At 41.4% G+C, this 25,762-nt stretch overlaps 1 protein-coding gene across 5 annotated transcripts in view; it reads left to right on the top strand.

The window, feature by feature from the left end:
• The window catches only part of RASGEF1B (RasGEF domain family member 1B), a 562,949-nt gene that overhangs the window by 224,018 nt on the left and 313,169 nt on the right, over window positions 1–25,762 (top strand). Inside the window, exon 4 of one of the 5 annotated variants that reach the window (XM_080666092.1) lies at window positions 6,510–6,595. The exons of the other annotated variants lie outside the window; for them this stretch is intronic. Within the exon in view, the coding sequence (XP_080522218.1) occupies window positions 6,578–6,595 (18 nt within the window). The 5' untranslated portion in view covers window positions 6,510–6,577. The remainder of the gene's footprint in view (window positions 1–6,509; window positions 6,596–25,762) is intronic. 5 annotated transcript variants of the gene reach the window in all.

The following is a 25,762-nucleotide window of genomic DNA, read 5'->3' on the forward strand; positions in this document are numbered from 1 at the left end:
AGAAATCTTGTATTCTCGGTACAAATACAGAACCTGTCCCAGACAAAATCTGGAGGACCACTCTTTGGAACTATTTGAAGTCAAGAAAAATCGTGGCATTCCATTTCTACTATCCTGTGCCTGTGGACCTACCCTGGTTTTCATAATTCCCTGTCACATCTGACCCTCAGAAACTCTGCTCCCCACCTCCCATTCTCAATCTAGCCCTCAAAGCCTAAAGTAGAGAAACAGAGTATATGGGAGTGGATTTTGTCACCACAGAGACCAACAGTATCTTCCAACACTTAACTATAGGGATTGACATGGGCTACAGCCCACCACTCATCTTAGCAATTCCTCAGTTACGCCAGTGCATACCATGTGGCAAACCCAGGGTGCTTTCAAGAACCACTGCTCAGGGAAAAATCATAGAAGAAGGGTATGCACTAACTTTCCTCCCATCTTGCTTTTTCAAACGCATCCAGCTGTGAACAAAGCTGCAAAGGCTACCTGGTAGTGTTCAGGACTTCCACTGGCTCCCTCCTCTTTGATTCTGGCCTCTTGCCTTCCCTCTATCTCTAAAATCTGCCTCATTTCTAATTGAAACTACCACCTGCACCTCTTTTCAGATTTGTCATGTTTTCTACCTGTCCTACCAGGATTTTGGACTTCTATTCTCCTTTAAGTCCTCTGGCTTAGCTCACCCACCCCACTCGTCTTAGTCTATTTGGGCTGCTATAACAAAAATACCATAGACTGGGTTGGCTTAAAAAACATTTATTTCACACAGTTCTGGAGGCTAGGTAGTCTAAGATCAAGACCCTGGCAGGGTATCTGATGAGGGCCCATTTTCTAGTTTTCTGGTGGTCTTTTTGCTGTGTCATTACATGACAATAAGAGGCCCAGAGTTCTCTGGAGTCCCTTTTATAAGAGCACTAATCCCACTCATAAGGACTCCACCCTCATGGCCTAATTACCTCCCCAGAGGCCCCACTTCCAAATACCATCACATTGGGGATTAGAATTTTATTGTAGCAGGGGAGAATGCATGTAAAACGTGGCAGGTAAAAACTTTCCCACCTGAACCTGCACATGCATGCACAGGTATATGCACTCATGTGCATATATTCACATACACACACAGAGAGATACAGCCCAATAGAAGCATAATTCAAGGTGAAGCAGGGGTAGTAGTTCGGGATCAGATGATGAATGACTGTCTAAGTAGTTTGGATTTTATTCTTCAGACTGAGGATTCACTAAAGGATTTTAAGCAGGGCAACAATCTGATGTGCATTTTAGGAAGATCTCCCTTTCTAAATGCAGTGTAGAAGATGATTTAGAATTCATAAACACTAGAAGATGCTACTGTATTAGCCCAAGCCTCTCCTTATTACCTGACACTTTGCTCTTTAATTGACAAGATACTCTGTCTACCTCTGTGTTCTGCCTTCCATATACTGGTTGCTCAATCAACATTTCAAAACCGTAGGCAAGAAAGCAAGCTGGATCTGCACGATGGATGTAAATAAGATGCCTGGAACCATTCGAGAAGGAGGAAGAGAAGGAGGACCAAGAAAGGGCAGGGGGAATAATAGGAGGTTGGCTTTACTTGGGACATGAAGAGATGGGAGTAGATAAAACATAAAGTTGCCTGGGAAAAGCAAATGCAAGTTGGAGTAGGCACATATGACACCAAAAGAGTAAGGTGAGAGAGATACACAGTTCAGACTATGTGGCTGGAAAAAAGAAGCACTTGATGTAAGTTTAGTTCCTATAATCAAGCTGAATATAAAGGGGAATCCCATTGTTCATGAAGGAGGACAGTAGAGCTGTACCAAGGTGAGATTCCTCTTGCCTAAAATCTGAGTTGGAAGATGTAGTTCATGAAAAATAAGAGATTCATGAATGCATGTCTCCCTCAAAAGATACATAAAGTGGAAACATTATTTAAGAGCAAACATCTTTTTGCATTGTAAGAATGATAGTTTTGAGTGAAGAATTTATTTTACACCTTGAGAAAAACTGGTGACACTCAAAGCATCCCATATCTGATAGATGAAGCCAGCTACTTAGAATAAATTGGTCAGAATGTGGGATTGAAGCACAACATTCAAATGGAATTTATAATATGGACATAAAATGAGAAAGTTGATGCAACCCACAAGAGTTATATGCTACAGCAACTGATAGATGTGATTGTAAAGTCAATAAAATACCTTTGAAACTTTACTACAGCAAAACTGATTTTTTTTCCCCTAAAAAGCTAAGGAGATTTGGCAGGTAAAAATTTGAAGATACTAGAATTCTTGTGATAATAATGAAGATACAGGATAATCAGCTTATGAAATAAAAGTAGACAATCCTGGTGACACTGAGAAAAAGCTGTGAAGCTAGAAAATTTTATTGTGAGACTGTCTCATGGGAAATAAAATTGGTTAAAAATGGGAAAAGTGAAAACAAAACGAAAGCACCAAACATCAAGAAAGAAAATATTTAACCGACATGGTAGCTCAGGACAGGAACTGCACAATCAGGTTTTTGAAAGAATGTAAGCAGTCTAGGGTTAATGGATTCATTTTTGTGTTTTACAAAGTTTTTTTGAGGACTGTATGGGAACACCTTTGGCATATAGGATGATTGAGAAATAAAAAAATGAGGGTCAAAGACTAAGAAAGATACTAGATCCTGGAGGCCACCACTTTACTGAAAATTTATTACAGTAGATTTTACCTGCAAGACTATCTGCAGTGATTGGCTGGATTAACAAAGGGCATGTTACAAGGTGAGAAAAACATGAATTGAAGGAAAAACAGAACATTTTAAAGCAAGAGATAAATGGAACACATGTTATATTTGAATTAATATGCTTTTGTTTGATACAACAAACCATGATTATTTTCCTTTAAGACCATGTAAAAATTTATGGCACTAATAAGATGAGTTGAACGGTCTTTAAGTTACCCTCAGCTACTGTGGCCAAGCCATAGAACCATTTAAAAAACCACTGATTAGAAATGGTAGGAAATGAAAGCATGAGGGCAATGAAAAATGGTAGCCAGTACACGGCTTTATTCTATGCATGGTCTGTTAATAATCTCTCCATTAGTGGGATTCACTAGGGAAGCAGAATGAGTAGGAGACATATATCAAGAAACTTATTTTAAGGAATTGGTCGAACAATTCTGGGGCTGGCTAGGAATCCATAGGGCAAGGAAAGGGGGCCTAAAACTCTGAGTTAGGGGCTGCAGCTGCTGACCACAGCTGGAGTTTCTTCTGAGAAGCCTTAGTTTGCTCTTGAGGACTTTCAACTGATTGACTCACACACAGTATCTAGGAAGATCTCCCTTAATGTCAACTGACTATGGACTTGAATCCTATCTACAAAGTATCTTCACAATAATAGCTAGATTAGTGTCTGATTGAATGACTGGGATTGTAGCCTAGCCAAGAGACTTATCAAACTCTCTTAAGAAAATGTGGTAAGAATGAGGTGTTAAATGAAAGGGATATAATTGTAGAAACTAAGTCAGAGTCTGCTGGTCACTTATTCTGACAATAAAAGAAGGGGAGAATGCATTTAAAATATATGACTGGAATATGAGAAATGTTGGATGGAGCCAAGTCACTAATTCACTCAATCATTCACTTAATCTCTCACTTCTCATTCATCAAGCATTTGTTTCTAGCTACTTATGAGACTTTGCGGTTACAAGATACAGTCTATTTCAATAAGTAGCTCTGAGTCTGGTGTGAGAGATACAGAAGTAAAAGGACATTTAAAAATGCGTGTTTTGGAATACAATATGATAGATGTGTGTATATATGCTGTGGGAGCATCAAGGAAGAGCAGTGAGGATGGTAGACAAATTGAAATGAATTTATATTGACGATGTAAAAATGGGTGACAGGCCAATAAGGATTCCAAGCATAAATGTGAAGAGGATGAATCAATGATGTGGAAATAAAAATAGAGGAATTTAAAAAGTTAGCAAGCATGGGAGGGTAACATTTCTTATGCTAATTCTCCTCTTACATATTCATGACATGTGGCTCTCCCCAAGAGTAGGTGTGATCCCACCAGCAGTAATGAAGATCCTTTTATGGCCCATGGAAAAGTGGCACAATCTCAGAGGGCAGCTGTGCATCTGCTAGGCTGGAGGGAAAAGAACATGCTGTATAGAATTTTTTCACACTTCAAGGTTAATGAATTTCAATTTTAAGAAGCCAGCAGATAAGAATGATGGTTGGGTGTCTGGGTAGCTGAAATACCAGATGCCCACGTCAGCTCAGAGGCTCCACTGGAAGAAATAATTTTTATAGTGAATATATCTGTCCCCAAAGGCAGCAGGTTATGTCTTCCTTTTAGCCCCTGCCTTCCAAAATAGATCCCCACTGTATTATTAACTTGGATTCTTGTTGGCAAGTAACGGGAATCAATTAAAACAGGCTAAACAAAAAAATGATTACCTGTAAGAATGCAGGAATAGATAATAGAACCAGTGGGGGAAGGTAGCCTTGATACAATTGTAAAAATCTAGTTATTAATTAACAGGGAGGGAGTAAAGGAAAGGCCAGATAATAAATGCATGCCATTTGTGCCAGGAAGCTGCAGTTTAACACTCTCCAGGACTTTTCCCCACAGATCCTGGGGGAAGGACTGGACAGAGGCAGTTTAGACGCATGCCCAGTAAGGTCTGGGTGACCCAGTAAGGTCTGGGAAGGAACTTGCCTGTTAGTCATACCTGGAAACAGGGTAGTGGCCCCTGCAAAGGCGTGAAATCTGAAACACATAATCTCTTGAACAAAGGAGCTCCGCCCCTTCCCTGTTGGCCCTCTTATGAGGTGGGTTCCTGGCTCTCTTGTTGCAGGGGGCACACTCCCCTGGATTTGCCCACATGACCCACAGCCATGTGAATACCACACAATAGACTAATGGGCTGTGACCAGTCTAATGCTGCATCGAACCCAGCTCCACCGTGGAACGGAAACGTTGGACGCTTGCTTTGCTTCTAGCTCTTCTGGGTCCCTAGCTGCACGTTTTTCAGAACTGGTTTAAGGAAAATAGGACTTTTAAAACCAAGGGATATAATTTCATGGGAGTAAACCGTTCTACCACATCTCATTCTCCCATGCGAGTCTTAGAAAATTCTTTTTCTCAAGAAATCATAAGCGCTCCACTCCCACCAGCATTGGAGAACCTGCACCGGTGTAATTCTCTGATAACAGCCTGATCTCAGAGATGGGCTGGGCCTGGGATTTTCAGCCTGTTCCTCCGTTCTATTTTCTGCTCATTAGCTTCATTCTCTGGTCTCCAATCCACATGGTGGAATGTCTGCTCCAGAGTTAACAACTGTAGCTGCAGCCACACACAGAGGGACTTTCCCAGCTCCAAATCTGATTGGCTGGGTTTGGATCAGGGGCTGGGAGGAGAGAGGCTGAGCCTGCAGTGGGAGAGAGGGAGAAATTGCTAGTTAGATCTCTCCAGGGAGAAATCTGAGAGAAAGGAGAGGGGGAGCACATCACACACTTTTAGTTCCACCCGTGAAGTTCTTGGTTCCTATTCTTTTTTTACCCTGACCAGTGAGTATGAGGGTAATGGGTGCGCCTTCATAAGTGAAATCTTCAGGAAACAGAAGCCAATGTGCTTCATGTGCTTTTCTATTTTAGTAAAACCATAAATACTCACTGAACTAAACAGCAACCCTTTCCTTTTTTCCACTTCAATCCACCTACACCTGGAATTAAAAAGCAAAACCCAATAGATCATTATGTTTTCACTTAGCTCCTCCTATGTGCTTAGCATGTGGAGCTCAATATGAAGGATACAGAGGAACCAGAAGACATGAGGTTTATTTAAAGTAAATAAATAAATAAATAAATAAATAAATAAATAAACAAACATCTACTGGAAGAATTAGAGGAAAGATTGAGAAAGAGGCTGTATTATATCAGATTAATATTATAATAGACATATTAAGAGAATATATCACAAAGTACTAGAGTATTCTTCTCCCTGGGCCTCCTGTGTACCTGCTGAGTCAGTCCTCCAGGCACAGGGAGAGGAAAAGACTCTGCTGTGCACCCCGCCTGCTGCCCCAGAGAGAGAGAGAGAGGAGAAAGACTGGTGAGAAACCCTGAGAAATGCCTGGTTGTGGAGAGGTTGATTGTAAATACTGAATTGTTTTTGAACCTCACTAGTGGTTTTTGAAATAAAATGTATTAGACTTCTCTCTCCATTATGCTACACTGCCTCTCCATAGATCTAGAAGTGATGGTAATTGCTCTATTTTTCTGGGCTTTAGCCCTTGTAACAGTGTTATAATGATAATATATTTTACATGGTAATGCCCTAATAAGAATACTACTACATATAAGATTAGGTGAATTGTATTTGACAAATTTAATTTTAAAAAGCCAACAGGAAAAACGACATCCCAAGGAAATTAAATGTTGACTTAGGTCCTCAGAGCAAGAAATTACCAGAAGTTTAATTTTGCTTTTATAACTGTTCTGCTCCCTACTCCCAGCGGGCTTTGGAGCTGCTCTCAGAACCTGCACCCCAGAGTCTCCGAAGCACCTAAGGGCTCCTGAATGAATGGCAATGAACTTCAAAGTGAGTTTTTTCTAGTTTCTATCATCTCTTAATGATTCTTATAAAAATCATGTAAGCAGATAAAGTTTAAGTGAATGAATGTAGAGGATTGTGGGGAAAGATGATGAATAGATTTAAAAATAATTTAGTGTCTCCTGGCCATGGATCATTATCTCCTTCTTTTATAAATAGCTCAACAGAACAACATCTTCTATTAGTTTTTTTTTATAGGAAGAGGCTGTGTACGTTTTCTGTAGTTGTAGGAGCTTGGTGTTATAAAAAAATTATCTCAAGAAATGCCATCAATTTCTTAAAGCTAAACTTGAATTTTGAAAACAAAACTCTCATAAAATGCTTTTAGAGAGATGGAATGGAGTCTCCCTCAGAAATAGTTCTGGAAAGGGAGAGGGATTGCGGTCGCTTCCTAAAGCTATGAAGGAAGCAACTTCTGTTGTAAGGACTCACTGGAAAAACAGCCACAATTTCATTATAATGAAGTAAATATAAACTGTAAATGTAATCGTAATAGGAAACACAGTTATTTTCCCTCTTGTCTACAGTTGTACCTACTGTGGTACATAGAATATTCTGTCTGAGGTTCCAGTGGTTCATTTGATGTGTCCACTTGGTTGGGTCACAGTACCCAGATATGTGGTCTATCATGAGTATGGCTGTCTCTGTGAGAGTGTTTCTGAATTAGGTTAACATTTAAATTGGTGGACTTTGAGGAAAGCAGATTGCCCTCCACAATGTGGGTGGGCCTCATCCAGTCCTTTGGAGGCCTGAATAGAACAAAGACTGACCCTTCCCAAGCAAGAGGGAATTCTGAAAACAGATGGCTTTGAATTTGAACTGCAACATTAGCCCTTCTCTGAGTCACTAGGCTCTGCACCCCCAACCCCCGCCAGGAAGGTTTTGGAATGATCAGTTTTCATAATTGCATGAGCCAGTTTCTTAGAATCAGCCAGACTCTCTCTCTCTCTCTCTCTCTCTCTCTCACACACACACACACACACACACACACACACAAACAACACACACACACAAATGCACTTCTATTGGTTCCATTTCTCTGGAGAACCCAGCCTAATACAGAGGTTGAATTTTATTATTTAAAGAGGGATGGAAGGAAGGAAAGAGGGAAGGAGGAAAGGAGAGAGAGGGGAGCTCTCTTTAAGAGTAACTCCCCTTAAGAATTTATTTAAATGGTATAGACTCTATTATTTCTTTTAAAACACTGCCTCTTGAATGTATAAGTTTATAAATCATTTAAAAGGTGCTTTCTTTAAGCAAGCACTTAATGAATTGGAACAAAACTGCAATAAGAAGTAGATTATGTGGGATGCGTTTTAGCAAGTATTAGATAGTGAACTCATGGAGGACAAGGTCGTTTGCATTATATCCTGTTCAATCCCTGATCTAATGTATTGAAATGGCTGATATTCGAGTGGGTCTGACCTATAAAAAAAGCAATTAGATATGATTCAATATAATAGACGTATATTTTTATATAATAAAGGCCAGAAAATAATATTTCTAGATTCTTTCCCATGTAAGTAATTTCCTTGATTTAGAATCAGTTTTTTTACAGGCCAGTAAGCTAAGTATAAGATGCAGGCAATCAAATGCTTTACGTGAAGAATACACAAACTTGTGCAGGGTGATTAGTTCTTTTTGTTGTTGTTGTTGTTTGCTTTTTTAAATATATTTTTATTGGTTTCAGAGAAGATGGGAGAGGGAGAGAGAGACAGAAATATCAATGATGAGAGAGAATCATTGATCGGCTGCCTCCTGCACACCCCCTACTGGGGGTTGAGCCTACAACCCAGGCATGTGCCTTTGACCAGTATCGAACCTGGGACCCTTCAGTCCACAGGCCGATGCTCTATCCACTAAGCCATACCGGCTGTGGCTGATTGGTTCTTTTCAGTACTTCTCATCAAACCTTGAAATTTCCTTTTTTTTTTTTTTTTTTTTTTAGTACACTGCAACACCTCTGAAATCATGGGTAAAATCTGTTTCCTCCCTTAATGCAGCTTCTCACCTAAGACACCATTCCATGCAAGTGGACTGGCTGTGTGCCAGGTATTCATGTTGATGCTATTGAAGTGCCTCTGGGTGTTCTGTGTGTCTCTTAGGTGGTATTGCTAAATCTTCACAAGAATAATTGATGTTGCCCTTGACAGTTTAGAAAGCCCATTCCCCTTTCATCTTCACACAAACATCATAGCATGCATTGTTTTCTACATATTTATAATGGAGACTAGAGGCCCGGTGCACAAAATTCGTGCACAGGGGTGTGTGTCCCTCAGCCCAGCCTGTACCCTCTCCAATCTGGTTCCCCTCATAGGATGTCTGACTGCCCGTTTAGGCCCGATCCTATCGGTAGGATCGGGCCTAAACGGGCAGTCAGACATCCCTCTCACAATCCAGGACTGCTGGCTCCCAACTGCTTGCCTGCCTGCCTTCCTAATTGCCCCTAACTGCTTCTGCCTGCCAGCCTGATCACCCCCTAACCACTCCCCTGCCAGTCTGTTTGCCCCTAACTGCCCTCCCCTGCAGGCCTGGTCACCCCTAACTGCCTTCCCCTGCAGGCCTGGTCACCCCCAACTGCTCTCTCCTGCAGGCCTGGGTCCCCTCCAACTGCCCTTCCCTGCAGGCCCGATTGCCCCCAACTTCCCTCCTCTGCTGGCCCGGTCACCCCTAACTGCCCTCCCCTGCAGGCTTGATCAACCCCAACTGCCCTCCCTTGCAGACCTGGTACCTCCCAACTGCCCTCCCCTGCTGGCCTGATCACCCACAACTGCCCTCCCTTGCAGACCTGGTCCCTCCCAACTGCCCTCCCTTGCTGGCCATCTTGTGGTGGCCATCTTGTGTCCACATGGGGGCAGTCATCTTTGACCACATGGGGGCAGCCATCTTGTGTGTTGGAGTGATGGTCAATTTGCATATTATCCTTTTATTATATAGGATAGAGGCCTGGTGCATTGGCGGGGGGGCGGCTGGTTTGCCCTGAAGGGTGTCCTGGATCAGGGTGGGGGTTTCCTTGGGGCGTGGGGCGGCCTGGGCGAGGGGCCTGTGGTGGTTTGCAGGCCAGCCAAGCCCCCTGGCAACCCAAGTGGAGGCCCTGGTATCTGGGATTTATTTATCTTCTATAATAGAAACTCTGTAGCCTTGAGCGGAGCCAAGCCTCCTGCTCGCTCTGTAGCTGCAATCATTTTTGTTGGGATTTATTTATCTTCTATAATTGAAACTTTGTTGCCTTGAGCAGAGGCCTGGGCCCGCCAGGGCAGGTGAAAAGCTTGGCTTCCTCCATTGCCGGGGGCAACCCAAGCCTCCTGCTCTTTCCGTGGCTGCAGCGATCTTGGTTAGGTTAATTTGCATACTTGCTCCCGATTGGCTGGTGGGCGTGGCTTGTGGGTGTATCGGAGGTATGGTCAATTTGCATATTACTCTTTTATTAGATAGGAAGGTGCAGCTGAGACAGCTAAATTCACCTGTTGAGGTTACATAACTTAATGGAAGGTTCTGGAATGGTAAATCACTCTGGGCACTATTGCTTTCCCACCTAGAGATTGATATCCAGCTTTCCTACAACTTGCTTTTCTCCTTCCAATTTGGTTGTACCCATTTTGGGGATTAGATTGCTGCTGGACCATGAGCTGCTTATGTGCTAGGATTTTGTGAACATTTTCAAGGCTGTGTTTCCAAGGAAAGTCTCAGCAGTTCCCTACTGCATGTTGGCGACTGGCCTCGGTTGTCTCTGGGCTTATTCTTATTCCAAAATACAGTGCTGACTTTGCAAACTTACTTTGAAAGCATAGCCATCTGCATGCAGCCAAGCTGGAAATGAGCTGGCTGTTTGCAGCACAGCCTCACTTGCCTAGTGCATTCAAGGAAAAGATGACATCGGGATACCCAGGGAGCTGTTGTATAATGAGCTGCATTCAGGAGCTGTGGAAACTGTGGGAAGAAACTCTTGTGAGGGATTTCTTAAGGCCCTGTATCAAGAAGAACGGGTTGGCGGGGGCGGGAGTGGGAAAATGGGGCCATAGACCAGTATGGCTGCTAAGGACTGTGATTGGAAGAGTACTTCACCGACTAAGGTGTGGACGGATAGTTAGTCTCAGAGAATGTGTCCTGGAGTACAAGGGCTGAGCCTAACTCTGCTTTGTGTCTGCCCAGGGACTGTGCTTAGAGCCCAGACACACAGATTCGATGAAAAATGGTCAAAATCAGCAGAATGTCATGTGTGGTCACAGAATAATACTGACTCTCTATTTAAGAAAAAAATGATCTACCTCTTTCTTTCAATATGTTTTAGCATCCTTGCTGGTATCTTTTAATATTCAGATTTTTTAAAAATTGCAGTTGTCTTTTGCAATTGGTTTCTCTAAATCTGTTTTCAGTACTGTGTAAACTCTCAGTGAAGTTTGTGAATATCCCTTTAAATTTAGTTCACGGTATCCCTAATAATAGATTTTCTTTCTTGTAAATTTATTTTGCAGGCTTTTGCCTAGACACTTATAGTTGCTTCATTCATTCTGGCTTAGAGCCACAGGGAAAATTCTAACACAAAACAAACATTAGCAGACTAGAATACAAGATCAATCTCTTATCTTACTAATTACCACCCATTCCCGCTGACAATGTTCAGGTCTTACAGAAAAACAAACAACTCACCCGAAAAGCAGAGGCAATGTATGCATGTAATTTCACCCGGCTGCATGGGCTCGTCAGGGAATTTTCAGTGCTGACTTTCTGGTTGGTAGATCTTAACAGCCTCTGTGGTCACAAGGTCACCTCTGGCCTTGAGTCTCATAGCTAGTCAATTGAGCCTTGTTTTCCCCATCTGAAAAACTGAATAATTATAGCCACTTCATAGTGTTTGAAGATCAAATGGGATCATGAATGAGAAATGGTTTGTAAGCTGCAGAGTGTTATAAGAGCTTTAGCTATGATGATGAGGATGGATAGAATTTTTGGAATTTAAAAGATCTCTACAATTTTAAGTTGCTGTTTCCTCTTTTTGTTTTCTTAATATGAATTAACTTGTTTATAAGTATTGCAATATGAATACACACTGATAAGCACAACACCAATTTCTTATAGATTTCTAAGAATTGTCAGATTAGTTTTAGAAATCATGACTACATAGAGTTTTGAGAGGGGTTGGCAAATTATGGCCATGGACACAATCAGGCCAGTTACCTGCTTTTGTAAATCAAGTTGTACCCTGGCTGTGGCTTCTCTTGAGTCAGTTACTTGCAATAGACTGTATAGCTTGAGAAGCCTAGAATATTCACTCTTTGGCCCTTCACAGAAAATGTTTGGTGACTCCTGAATCGGGTCAAAGGATTTGGCAAAATAAAAGAAATTTTAACTTCTCAGTATGATCATATCCTTTAATACCCCCATTGGTCAGTTAAATGGACATTTTGATACACTGGTGGTGAGAATGTAAATGATGTAGCATTTCTAAAGGGTGATTTGGCAAGCTGCGTCAAGAGTTTGAGAAATTCTCATCTAATTTTAGTCACTGAATATGAATTAAAGTGAATATTAACTGCGCTTACTTCTAAGATATGGTACTTCAAATGCTTTAAAACATGCTTCTAACTTTTAAAAGTTCCTTGCTCTCATTTTAAAATCTTCATGAGAACCAGATAAAAATACAAACATAGCAAACATATCAAGATGTTGTGGGGGAAATATGCCCCTAGTTCAATGCCATTTAGTGGTTGTTGTTTAGGGAGCTATAGAGTGAAGACTTTTGGTAGGTGGATAGGCATCCTGCAAATTTCAAGCTTTTTAAAGGTTTCCTATAGGTTAAGCAGATCCTGGACTCTGAGGCCTTTTACATACCTTCAGATCAAATGTTTCTGCTTCTCTCTCTCATAACTCACACACACACACACACACACACACACACACACACAGACAATTCAGTATTAGTAACAAAATATTATTATCTATGTTTTCAACTTCTCTTTTTTTGGAGCAGTTAATTTCATATGAAAAGTCCTTATGTTTAACCAACAATCTCTTGTCTTTGGTAGAAAGGAGTTACATGGCTGAATGCCTTATTTTAAAGATTCAGTAAAAAAAAAAAAAAAAAAAAAAAAACGAAAAATGTTTCTGGTAGAACAGCTAGAGTTGTAGCTAGAGTTGTGGTAGCAAAACTTTGCCTTCAAACAAGAAATGGAAATAGAATATAAGTTGAAAGTCCTTGCTATGGTTTAAAAATGATTTTATGCTAGAATCTATTTGCATTGATTATTCTTTTGTAGTAAGTGGTAGTTCCCTTCATTGGTATCTCGTATTCTTCCTCCAGGGATAAATGCATCAGAAAAGGTGGTAACCCATGGCAACCAGTCACTGTGTGAGAAGGCAAACTATTTTGGAAGTGTACTTAATATTTTCTTAGAGAGGAAACTTTGTGGAAATGATTTCCCTTTCCCCTATTTTCATAATTCACAGGAATGCACTGTGGAATATCAGAATGCATGCACTACGAGATATGCTACTCGTGGATGGAACCTAGTTAACAAGTTTTAAAGTTCAGTTTCAAGACTGTGTAACTAGCCCTGACCGGTTTGGCTCAGTGGATAGAGCGTCAGCCTGCAGACTGAAGGGTCCCAGGTTCGATTCCAGTCAAGGGCATGTCCCTTGGTTGTGGGCACATCCCCAGTAGGGGGTGTGCAAGAGGCAGCTGATCGATGTTTCTCTCTCATCAATGTTTCTAATTCTCTATCCCTCTTCCTTCCTCTCTGTAAAAAATCAATAAAATATATTTTTTAAAAAAGACTGTGTAACTATATTAGAAGGTTGGGGGGCTTCTAAAGTACATATGCAAAAGCGAAATGAGTGCTTATCAACAGCATGCATTACAATTGCATGCAAATCTACAATTACCCATAAACATTTCCATTTAAAAAAGCATGTGAATTCTCATACTTAAGAGGTGCATTTTGGTGGTTACAAAGTGATTTTTTCTTCAAGAAAGAGCCAAGAACCTGGCTCATGAAAAAAATGAACTGTGTGTTCTTGTGTATATATTGATTGAGATAAGCATGTGTGCACAAATATGATTTATAGATAAACATGCCCCTGGGTAGAGATTGAGTGCTAGTTTCCTGGAAGGACTAGATACCCTGATGAAAAATTCTAAGAAAGACCTGTCCTTTCGCACTTACATGCACAAACACACCACAAGGTGTTATTTTATTTTTTAAGTATAGAAAAAGCATGAGTATTATTTCTATTTTTACTGTTAATATTTTTCTGAAAAATAAGAAAGCTTGACAAACTGATTATTAAATCCAAGAATATAAAAGAAAGCATGGACTAGGATGCAGGGAAAAGGGCTCATTGTACTTCACTCTCTAGAACAAAACTTAGTGAAAACACTTCTCAAATAAAAAGAAACTATTAAATCTTTAAGGATAAGAAGTTAATAGTGATTCTTTGCATTTGCAGAATATACCCCCTTTATTCTGAGGATCTTGCTAATTGCACTTTGCCCTGTGAATTAAGTAGCAGAGCAGTTTTACCACAGGGGGAAATATCATCCTATATAATAAAAGCCTAATATGCAAATCGACTGAATGGTGGAACGACCGATTGCTATGATGTGCACTGACCACCAGGGGGCAGACGCTCAACACAGGAGCTGCTGCCAGCCAAGGCAGGTGCCCCCTGATCTCCCTGCCAGTCTCCCCACAGATCGGCCCTAATCGCTGGCCTGGCCAAGGGACCCTACCCATGCACAAATTTCATGCACTGGACCTCTAGTGATTTTTATAAGGGTATATTTGTGGTGTGTGGGCGTTGTGTGAGTGAGATATGTGTGTGTGTTTGTGATATATATGTATGTATGAATACATGTATCATACATGCATATACATATATGCTGCAGTATTATTTGTTACAGCAGAAAAGCCTAGTAACAAACAAGTTAAAGTGATATCAGTTGGGAATGGGCCAAATAAATCATGATTTTATGAAGCAACCTTTAAAAAAAATGAAGTAAATCTCCCTGTGCTGCTATGAATGTTCTCCAAGATATAAAATTAAATAAAAAGAAAAAAAAGCTAAGCATTGTGAATGATCTCTTTCATACAAATAAAATGATATACACTTAGATACAATATGCTAGTCAATTATAACTTTATTTTGGAAGTGCATAAAAATGATTCTGAATAGAGTTGGAGAGGAGTGGGATTTGGGGGAGAGAGAATTTTACATCTTATCTATGTCTTTCTAAACTGCATGAAAATTTTACGTGTGTGTGATAATATTATTGAAAAGTGTTAGGGTTTATCTAAAGAATAGAAGGTTCTGTATGCTTTTCAGCATTTGAAAATATCTGTTATTAAAAATTTGTTAGCTAGAGTGGCAGCTGACAGCCTATTTAGCGATATAAAATATTAAGGGAATTTTTAAACATTTTTGTCACTTTTTCTGTAGTCACTAATGATGTGAGATGGAACCTAGTGTCCTCCCAGCCCTCTGGTCATTCCACTGCCTGTGCTGCCTCCTGCCGAAAGGAGGAGCCTCAGCCGAGGTGACCTCTGATGTTATGTCTGACACACCTATTTAACAACCACATGCTTTGCAGTTACCATTTCACATCCTGACAATGCACAAGGTTAAATAGACCTAATAGCCAGTAGCCCGGTAATTGAAAACACCAGGGCTTACGGTTCAGGGTTTAAATCTCCTAGTGTTTCAATTTCCATAACCAGGAGAGCCCAGGTTTCCGAGCTGTGAGCCCTCTTACACAGAAGAGACCCGAGGAGGGATGGAGAGATCACTGTAGAATCCAGCAGGGACCACAGATCTGTATGTCACCTTTAGTGTCTGATTTCTAAAGGTTATGTAAATACTGTATCTCCCATAAGTATATAAATACAGACTTCATTGGTACATAAGCACTTATTTGAAATCATGTTGTGAGACAAACTGGGGAGAAATATCACTCATACCTCTAACTTAGGGGCTTGCGATTTAGATTACTTTGGAGTTAGTCCTCTTGTGGTTCATCCACAGAATTAATATTGTAAGACAGAGTAACCCCAAATCCATGCACATTAAATATACAGAGGGAATTACTGACTTCCCTCTCAGGAAGGCCAATAGTGGACTGCAGACATAGGTAGATGGCTAAATCAAGAGGCACAAACATTGTTATCTTTTTCTTCTTATTTTTGTTGCATTTTGCATGTTGGTGTGTCTCTCATATTGCACAGCTGCCTTTTTCCTATGTGACAAAAGGTTGTTCCTGGAAACCCTCGGCTCAAAGGGTTGTACTTCTCTGTCTTTTTTCCTAATGTCCATTATTCAGATAGTTCAAGGAGGACTCCTGTTGGCCTCTTGTGGGTCATGTGCCCGTTTCGTGGCCAATGGTTCTAGAGGCATGCAGTGCTATCACCGGCCTGGCTTGGTTCATCTGCCCACTTCTTAGCTGCAGCCAGTGATGAGAGTGCCTCATGACTGGAAGCCCCAATAATATTTTCCCAAAGAGACCAGAATAAGTATGATGGACAACATTTTGGAAACACACACACACACACACACACACACACACACACACACATACACACAAAAGATAGTATCTTGTGTAATCTCTGATAGGTACCAAAAGTCACCATTTCCCTTTCGTGTTTTCCTTAACTGTAACTCTACTCACCCCTGCTTATAGCCACACGCGGACTGAAGCGAGGGATTACAATGGCGTTTGGGCACTACAATTTTCAAGTATCTTCATCAATAAAATACATACCTAAATCTAATTGCCTTACCCCCAATTTTTTCTTATTATTTATAATAAAATTTTGGGAATTTTCAAAGCCTGGTCTCTTGTATCTTAATTAATTTTTAAAAATGGTTTTGCCCCCCTTACCCTTAAATTAATAAACATTGAGAAAGGAAACTAAAACAAAAATAGGCTCAATAAGTTACCTGAACGGTATTGCAAAAGTCAGAAGTTAGCATAATGTCAACAGCATGACTGAGTAAGATGTCCCTTGTTTGAATCCTCCCCTTCAGCAACAGCAACTTTGCATCTAGCCGTGGACAAAAGTGCCTTTGTGGGAGCTGTGGGGTCCAGCACCACACATCACATGACCTGGGAGGAGTCTTGCCCACAGGTATAAGCTGATAGACCTCCACTGGGGCTGTGGAGCCTGCAGTGGCCCATGAACCAGCTCCAGACCCTTTGGCTGTGGCCTGGCTGTCCCTGGAAAACAGTCCTAGACAATCACCAATCACCCTGGGATCTGAGAGCCTTTGTGGAAGCCAGGTTTCCAGCACTCTGGAGCAAAATACATGAGTTTGGATGCATTGGAGAGCATGAGTTACAATTGTACTTTACATCACCTGCCCCACTCCCTCGCCCCCTTCGGGGGCAGCGTATTTCTGCACCAAGATAGATCTTCTTGGCCTGACTTTTCCTGGCTGGGGAAAGTGGGAGCCTGTGAGTGTGTGCCTGACTTCTGCAGCTGTGTGCGATGCTGCCAAAGAGGCCCATTTCTGCATCAGCCCATCCAGGTTATTGAATCATTAAATGAATGGCTGGGGGTGGGAAGAAGCTGGGAGAGTGACAGGATTCTGCAGTGGGAGGGTAAAGGAATGTGGATCCTACTAACTACCTCTCAGACTTTATCAAGAAGCCCACCCATGGGCTTCTGGGCAAGCCTCATCCATGGGCACCCTCAGTGTTCTGTGTGCCTCACCCACACACCCCCTCACCCTGTAGCTGACCGTGCTCGCTTCCAACAGTGGTGAGAGCAAGCTTTGGCAGATGGCTAGTGAGCATGCATAGACATACAGATGGCCAGCAAGTATATGAAAACATCACTAATCATCAGGGAAATGCAAATCAAATGCTAATCACTAATCATCAGGGAAATGCAAATCAAAACCACGATGAGATATCTATCACCTCACACCTGTTAGAATGGCTATTATCAAAAGATAGATAAGTGTTGGTTAGGATGTGCCTGCTGGTGGGGATGTAAATTCAAACAGCTACTGTGAAAAAAAAAAGTATGGAAGTTTCTCAAAAAATTAAAAATAGAACTTCTAGCAATCCTACTACTGGGTATATATCCAAATCAGGATCTTGAAGGGTTATCTGCACCTCCATGTTCATTGCAGCATTATTCACAAAAGGCAAGACGTGAAAACAACCTAAGCATTCGCTGATGGACAAGTGGATAAAGAAAATGTAGTATATATAGTGAATGGAATATTATTTAGCCATGAGAAAGAAGGAAATCCTGCCATTTGCAACAACATGGATGGACTTTGAGGGCATTATGCTAAGTGAAGTAAATCAGAGAATGACAAATACTGTATGATCTCATATGTGGAATCTGAAAAAGCTGAACTCATGGAAACACAGAGTAGAATGGTGGGGGAAATGGGGAGATATTGGTCAAAGAGTAGAAATTTCCAGTTATAAGATAAATCAATTTTGGGGATCTAATATACAGCTGGTGATTAAAGATAATAATACTGTATTATACAGGGTGTCCCCCAAAATGTATATATACTTTAATAGCTGATTCTATTACACTTTGAAAATGAAATTTAATAAACACTGCCTTTATATTTATTCAAAGTGTATACACATTTTTTGGGACACCCTATATATGTGAAAGTTGCTTATAGGGTAGATCTTAGATGTGCTCACCACAAAAAAGAAATGTTAACTAGGGTCTAATATCTAAATTTATAGGGAACTCATACATCTTAACAAAAGGAAGATAATCCAATCAAGAAATGGGCAAAGGACTTAGACACTTTTCGAAAGTGGACATACAGAAGGCCAAGAGACATATGAAAACCTGCTCAAAGTCACTAATCATTTGAGAGATGCAAATCAAAACAACAATGCGGTACCATCTCACACCTGTCAGAATGGTTATCATCAACAAATCAACAAATGACAAGTGCTGGCGAGGAGGAGGAGAAAAAGGAACCCTCGTGCCCTGCTGGTGGGAATGCAGACTGGTGCAGCCACTGTGGAGAACAGTATGGAGTTTCCTCAAAAAACTAAAAATGGAACTCCCATTTGACCCAGTAATCCTACTTCTAGGAATATATCCTGAGAAATCAGAAACACCAATCAGAAAGGATATATGCACCCCTATGTTCATAGCAGCACAATTTACCATAGCTAAGATTTGGAAACAGCCTAAGTGCCCACCAGCAGATGAGTGGATTAAAAAACTGTGGTACATCTAAACAATGGAATACTACGCTGCTATAAAAAAGAAGGAATTCTTACCATTTGTAACAACATGGATGGAACTGGAGAGCATTATACTAAGTGAAATAAGCCAGGCAGAGAAAGATAAATATCACATGATCTCACTCATTTGTGGAATGTAATGAACAACATAAACTGATGAACAAAAATAGATCCAGAGACAGAGAAGCATCGAACAGACCGTCAAACTGCAGAGGGAAAGCAGGGAGGGTGGGGGTGAGGGCTGGGTAAGAGATCAACCAAAGGACTTGTATGCATGCATATAAGCATAACCAATGGACACAGACACTAGGGGGGTGAGAGCATGTGCTGGGGGTGGAGGGGCTGAGGAGAGATCAGTGGGGGGAAAAGGAGACACATGTAAGAGTTCAAACAATAAAGAATTTAAAAAATGGTAACTGTGAGATGAATGTTAGCTTATTCTGTTATGGAAACTATTTCACAATAGATAAGTGTTTCAAATCATCATGTTGTATACTTTAAACTTATACAATATTACATGTCAATTATATCTTAATAAAACTGGAAAAAAGGAAGAAGTTAATCCTGCATATGGAGTTTATATATTACTGTGCATACTTTTATTACTTCAGGGAGGAGGAGAAACCCTCCTCTCCAATCCCAGTGGGAGATTCGACTTTTAGTGATGTAATCAGGGGACTACCATTACTTCATGACATTGGTTAGAGATGATGTGGTTAGGGATGATGTGAAAAGTCTGTTTCTGATCAGAGAAATGATTAAGCTTTTATAGACACTGGGTCATTCTCTGAATGGAACTTTGTAATCTCTCTTATCGTAGCGATTCAACTAATAAGCTGCCTGGAGCACTAGGTGAATATTTCTTATTTCCAAAATTGTTTCACAGCTGTTTGTAACTAGGAAGCTTTGATTCATGACAAGTTTCTTCAAGTAATTTCTCAGGTGTGATGTCCCCTAATGGCCTCAAAGTATAGTTTAGACAATAAGTTATGGAATATCAAAGCTATGGAATCATTATTTTTCTAAATATACTTTCAAAACTTTACTTCATCTTCTAAAAAAATACATATTTGAATCTGTTGGTCCAGTATTTGACGTGAAAAAACAAGTGGATTTCAGGCTTAAGTATGTTACTAAGGGAGGCAGGAAGGCTGAGAGGTTACGAATGTAATAGTTTGAAGTCAGGGAATCCTGAGATTTAATTTTGACTTTGCTGCATGAAGTTTCTTAGATAAAGTTTCTTTGCCTTTCTGAGTCTCAGTTTTCTTCTTACCGAACATCAACAGTACTTATTTGATAGTGCTGTTGCAAATGTTAATGACATAATATTGGTCAATATGACTATATACCCAGAATGCACACAAATGTGTTTGTTAAAATTGTTGATGTTACCTTTGACTATTATTATACAGTTTTTATATATTACAGGGGAAAAATCTGTCAAAATCTAGGCAAGATTGTCTATCCCCCTTTATTGATTTCTTATTCTGTGTACTTATTTATAGACTAAGCTATGTAAACCTAATTTTTTCTTTATAAGGTGACTATTTTAAATGTTGCTTAAACCTCATCAGGTGCCATATTTGCAGATGTTTCTACATTTGCCCTGAAATTGTAAAGATATTGTCTACTATGTCACAGAGGGATATCTGCTTCCCCCTTACATGGGAAGTTTCCATAAGAGTTGGTGTAGAAAAAGCCTTATCTCCCTTGGGAAAGTAGTCAGTTTCCTCTTCTCAAAATGCTTATGTGACTTATCACCTTTTCCTCTTTGTCTTGTTTGCCAGGAAGATTATAGTTGGTCTTTTCACTCAACATAACCACTTGACTCATTGTTATATTTTGAATATTTACTTTTCTCCTCCTGTGTAAAACTCTTAGCTAAATAATTTATTTTATCTTTATTTTAACCAGTGCCTCTTATCCTTTTGGGAAAGAGGTGAATATATATATATATATATATATATATATATATATATATATATATCTTCATGCAGAAATATTTTCTTACTAATTTTTATTTGAAAGTTTGCCTACCAAGTTTGTCTTGATATTAGCAATTTATTTAATCCAATTAGTGCTTCCTCCCTCGCCCCCTTTGTTCATTTCCTTCACATGTTTGTCCAACAAATATGTCTGGTGCTTGATATGTTGAATTTTTAGGTGGGGGAGGTCTCTATGAAAATGAATCAACTTGTAATCAGAGAGCATACTAATATGTCCTAATAGGGTGTATGAACTCTTGAGAGGAAGAATAGGCCTAATGAGATCAGGGTTACTTTCCATTAAAAAAAAAGAGAGAGATTTGAATACTCTGCTAATTCTGCTGTAAAATGATAGGTTGGAGAAAGTCCTGGGATTTTTTTCTGACATTATTACTGAATCTAATGGGATTCCGCTTTTGCCCACAGCCTCAGGTGAAATTGGTTTTCCTGTTCATTTTCTTGCTGCCTTTTCTACCATAGGTACAAAAGAGATGTCCTTTCATATCTGTGAGGAAAGAGAATGCATTTTGTTTGTCACATTCCTAATTAGGCTTTTAAAGACAGGGAGAAAATATGCCTGCTTGTTGAATCCCATTTTCTTGTCATTTTATACTACAGTTTGTCTCAGGACAACTTAACTATCCTTGCTTAATGTTGTCATATTTTCCTCCTTGTGGGTGTTCAAGGCCACAAGAGGTTGCTTATCCTATTTCATGAGGAAATGCAGTGTATTATTAATCATGATTATTTTGTTCACATGTCAACATGCCTCAGGAGAGCTTGGATTGCACCAAGGATAACTCTTTCTGGGTGAAGGGGTGCGTTCAGGTCATCTCAAGGATTGGTTTTGACTTTAACATGATGGTACATTTCTTTTCAGAAAGCTGCTGCCCTATGTTAGGGTTAATGGTACTCATTTTGCACTTATTTTCTCAAGCCTATTGAGCTACCACTGTGAGTTTTATGTCATGCTGGGACCTGGCCTGAATATAACTGTGATGTTCTGAACCTTAAAATGGGGGTACAGCCTGAAAGGAAGAACATAAGGTAGTTTGTAGGTATATAATAATTGTTGGTCTGCTCTTAGATTTTGATTCTAAGAATAAGTACTGCATATGGGAGGGCCATAATGAGTTTGGCAGAGCCCCGTTATTGAAGTTGGGGTGACCAGTGGTCCTAGTTTATAGCACTGAAAGTCCTGGATTGCAGGAAGCTCCTCAGTCTCAGGCAAATTAGGAGAGCTGGTCACAGCTGTACAATAATATGACCATAATTGGTTTGAACTCTGGGATCTTAATTTCTAGTAAGGATGTCTTAAACACAGAATTTGTTTTCAAGAATATTACTCCAACTTATTAGCCTAAGTCAGTGGTCGGCAAACCGCGGCTTGCGAGCCACATGCGGCTCTTTGGCCCCTTGAGTGTGGCTCTTCCACAAAATACCACAGCCTGGGTGAGTCTCTTTTGAAGAAGTGGCATTAGAAGAAGTTTAAGTTTAAAAAATTTGGTTCTCAAAAGAAATTTCAATCGTTGTACTGTTGATATTTGGCTCTGTTGACTAATGAGTTTGCTGACCACTGGCCTAAGTAAAGAGAGTTTATTATAAGGAGTCTTGTGGAAGTCAAAGAAAAACCGAGCAATTAGGAAATGTGAGACTCAGGTGGCCCTGAAGACCTCAGCTGCTCAAGTTCAAGGAATTGTAATCTCGTATTCTGCCATTCCTTGAGCTAGCTTCCAGCTCCCTCAGGCTCCATGCGCCTTAGTTTAGATTTTTGAGAACAAGAACGTCAGTGGCTCGACCATACCCATGGATTGGTTCCTCTTAGGTCTTGTATTTAAACTTGATCTATTTAGCATGAGCAGAGGGCCCAGGTGGAGATTATTGCAACTGACTGCCTAGCATCCACCCCACCCCAGCTGATTTTGTAATTCTGGTCCCCTTGCCTGTAGTTCATTTAGGAGTGAACATGTTCCAAATTCTGGTCAATGAGACCTGAGGAGAATCTTCTGGAGGGCTTCTGGGAATGCTCATAAATCCTCAGAATGAGATACCATGTTCTCTGCATACTCTTGTACCTGCTTGTGTTGCCATCTTGCTCATGGCTCAAGGATGAGGGCAACACAAGAAGCGCAGAACAGAGAGGCAGGAAAATCCAGAGTCTTTGATGACATCCTTGTGTCAGTGATTCAACCCAGGGTGTGCCTCACCCTGGACTTCCTGTAATTAGAGAGTTAAAAAATTCTTTCTTTGTTCAAGCCCTTTGAGAAATGTGTAATGTATTCTATATCTTAGGATGTACATTGCATGCTGGGATAATAATAATTATTAGTAATAATAATACATCCTAACAAACACCAACTGGCTCAGCTGGCAGGAGCTGGTAGGGCTGCTCCTATGGGTGGAATATACTGTTTTAAGAAAGCATGAGAGGAAAGAAAATGAGAGGCATCACCTCTACATGGGTAAATCAGAGATCACTGCAGCTCCTCTTTTTTGAAGTTGACTCTTGTTTGGAGTGTGCTGGATGCATATTCCCTCTTTCTTTAATGCATATAAAAGATCTTACTTTTTTTTTTTTAACTTACAAATGCAGTGGCTCTAACCACAATCTAAGAAGGGCCCAAATAAGCAATGAGCCCTGCTATCTATTAGTTGCCAGAAGGAAGGACCTCAAAAATGGAATCGTCATGATAGGTTAGACATCTAATATTAACTGGATTATAATTAACTCTATTCAGAAAAGTGTATTATCTGGTTACCCAGGATACACCTTGCAAGCAATTCATTTTAGAGCGTGTACAAGGAAGTTTCATTTCTCAAGAGCAAATATTTTACCATACACACACACACACACACACACACATACACACACACACACACACACACACACACACACATTAGTGGCCCAGTGCACGAAATTCGTGCATGGGGGGGGGGGTGTCCCTCAACCTAGCCTGTACCCTCTCCAATCTGGGACCCCTTGGGGGATGTCCGACTGCCGGGGGTTGTCCCTGTGGGATCAGGTATAACCAGCAGTTGGACATTTCTCTCACAATCCAGGCCCGCTGGCTCCTAACCACTCACCTGCATGCCAGCTCGATCAACCCTGACCACTCTGCCTGCTGGCCTGCTCGCCCCCAACTGCCCCCCCCATTAGCCTGATTGTCCCCAACTGCCCTCCCCTGCCAGACTTATGGCCCCCAATTGCCCTCCCCTGCCAGCCTCATGGCCCCCAACTGCCCTCCCCGGCCGGCCTGATGACCCCAACTGTCCTCCCCTGCCGGCCTCATGGCTCCCAACTGCCCTCTCTGTCCAGAGGCCCTCCAAGGCCGGGCATGGAATGCTTGCATCGTTGCTGGGGCAACAATGCAAGCATCCCCCCACCCCACTCCCGGCCACTCCGTGCCTGCTGCCCAGAGGACCTCCGTGGCTGGGGTGGAATGCTTGCCTCATCACCATGGCAAAGCAATTCTGCCAGGCAGCTCATGCTGCTCACTCTCAGCGGGCCCCCCGCCTCCCCCCCTCCCCGGGACTGGGGGACTCCAGCAGGGCTAAGAGGACTGGGCGCCACCATATGTGGCTATGGGCGCTGCCACCTTTGTGGCGGAGTGACGGTCAATTTGCATATCCCCTCTTTATTAGATAGGTTATTAGTATCTTACCTAATAAAAGAGAAACATGCAAATTAACCATCACTCCGCTACGCCCACAGCCAATCAGAGTGAGTATGCAAATTAACCCAATAAAGATGGAGGTTAATTTGCATATGCAGGTGCGGAGCGGCCGGGAGGGGCATGACGCCTGCTATGAGGGGAAGGGGGGCTGCGGAGGGAACTACTGGAGCTGTGCTCCGGACAGAAGCAAGGACTTGCTGGCTCCCTCGGACTTGCTGGCTCCTGGGCGGGCCGGGGAGCTGGGACTTGCCCGCTCCCAGGAGGGCCGGGTGTGGGAACATGCCAGCTCCCTGGCGGCCCGGGGAATGGGGACTTGCCGGCTCCCAGGCTGGCCGGGAGCGGGGACATGCTGGGCAGGCTGGGAGCGGGGACTTGCCGGCTTCTGGGAGGGCTGGGCCCGGGGAGTGGGGACTTGCCGGCTCCCGGGCAGCTGGGACTGAAGCCAGGGGAAAGAAGGCCTATTCTTGCACGAATATCGTGCAATGGGCCTCTAATATATATATATATATATATATATATATATATATATATATATATATATATATATATATATATAAATAATGGCCAAACTAAGCATTTGATAATATCTAATATTGCTCAGGCTGGGAATGTCTGTGTCATTGAGCTCTGGGTGTCAGGATTGTTGATTCATCTGTGAGTTAGACTGGGAGAATCTTGGATTTCTCCATGTTGGTGGGAAGGAGGCTATTCTTTCCAGGCCACCCAGGAGCATGTCATTTTAGAATAACCTGACTAGCTGTTAGAGCTGGCTTCACAAGTGTGTGACCTATGCAATTACATAGGGCCCCGCCTTTAGAAGGGTCTTTTGCTTGGCCTAATATTCTGCTATTGCCATCTGGAAATTCTTAATAATTTTGAACAAGAGGCTCCACAGTTTTATCTTGCATGGGTGCCTGCTTATGATTCTATACACTCTGTGTCTGCTAGCACAAAATAGTTATATTCTTGATCCTGATTAAAGAATACGTGTTGAACATACCCCTTGGTTCTTATAAAAAGCTCATAAAGCAGTGTTTGTGATGACTGGCAGAAGGATTTGTGGCCTTTTCACTCCTCTAAACATGCTAAAATCAATTTTTGGAGTAAGCCACTGATCTCAGTGCCTGGACCTCATCATTTGCTGCTCTCATCCCCCGTCCCAATTGCTTTATTGAATTGACCTTTGGTGATGACCCTTCCTATTGAAGGATGTCTAAAAAGTCCGTATGGCACTCATCATTGTATTTACCAGGAAGGTGCTGAGGAGGTT

The sequence above is a fragment of the Plecotus auritus genome, assembly GCF_963455305.1.
Source record: "Plecotus auritus genome assembly, chromosome: 1".
NCBI classification, from domain to species: domain Eukaryota; kingdom Metazoa; phylum Chordata; class Mammalia; order Chiroptera; family Vespertilionidae; genus Plecotus; species Plecotus auritus.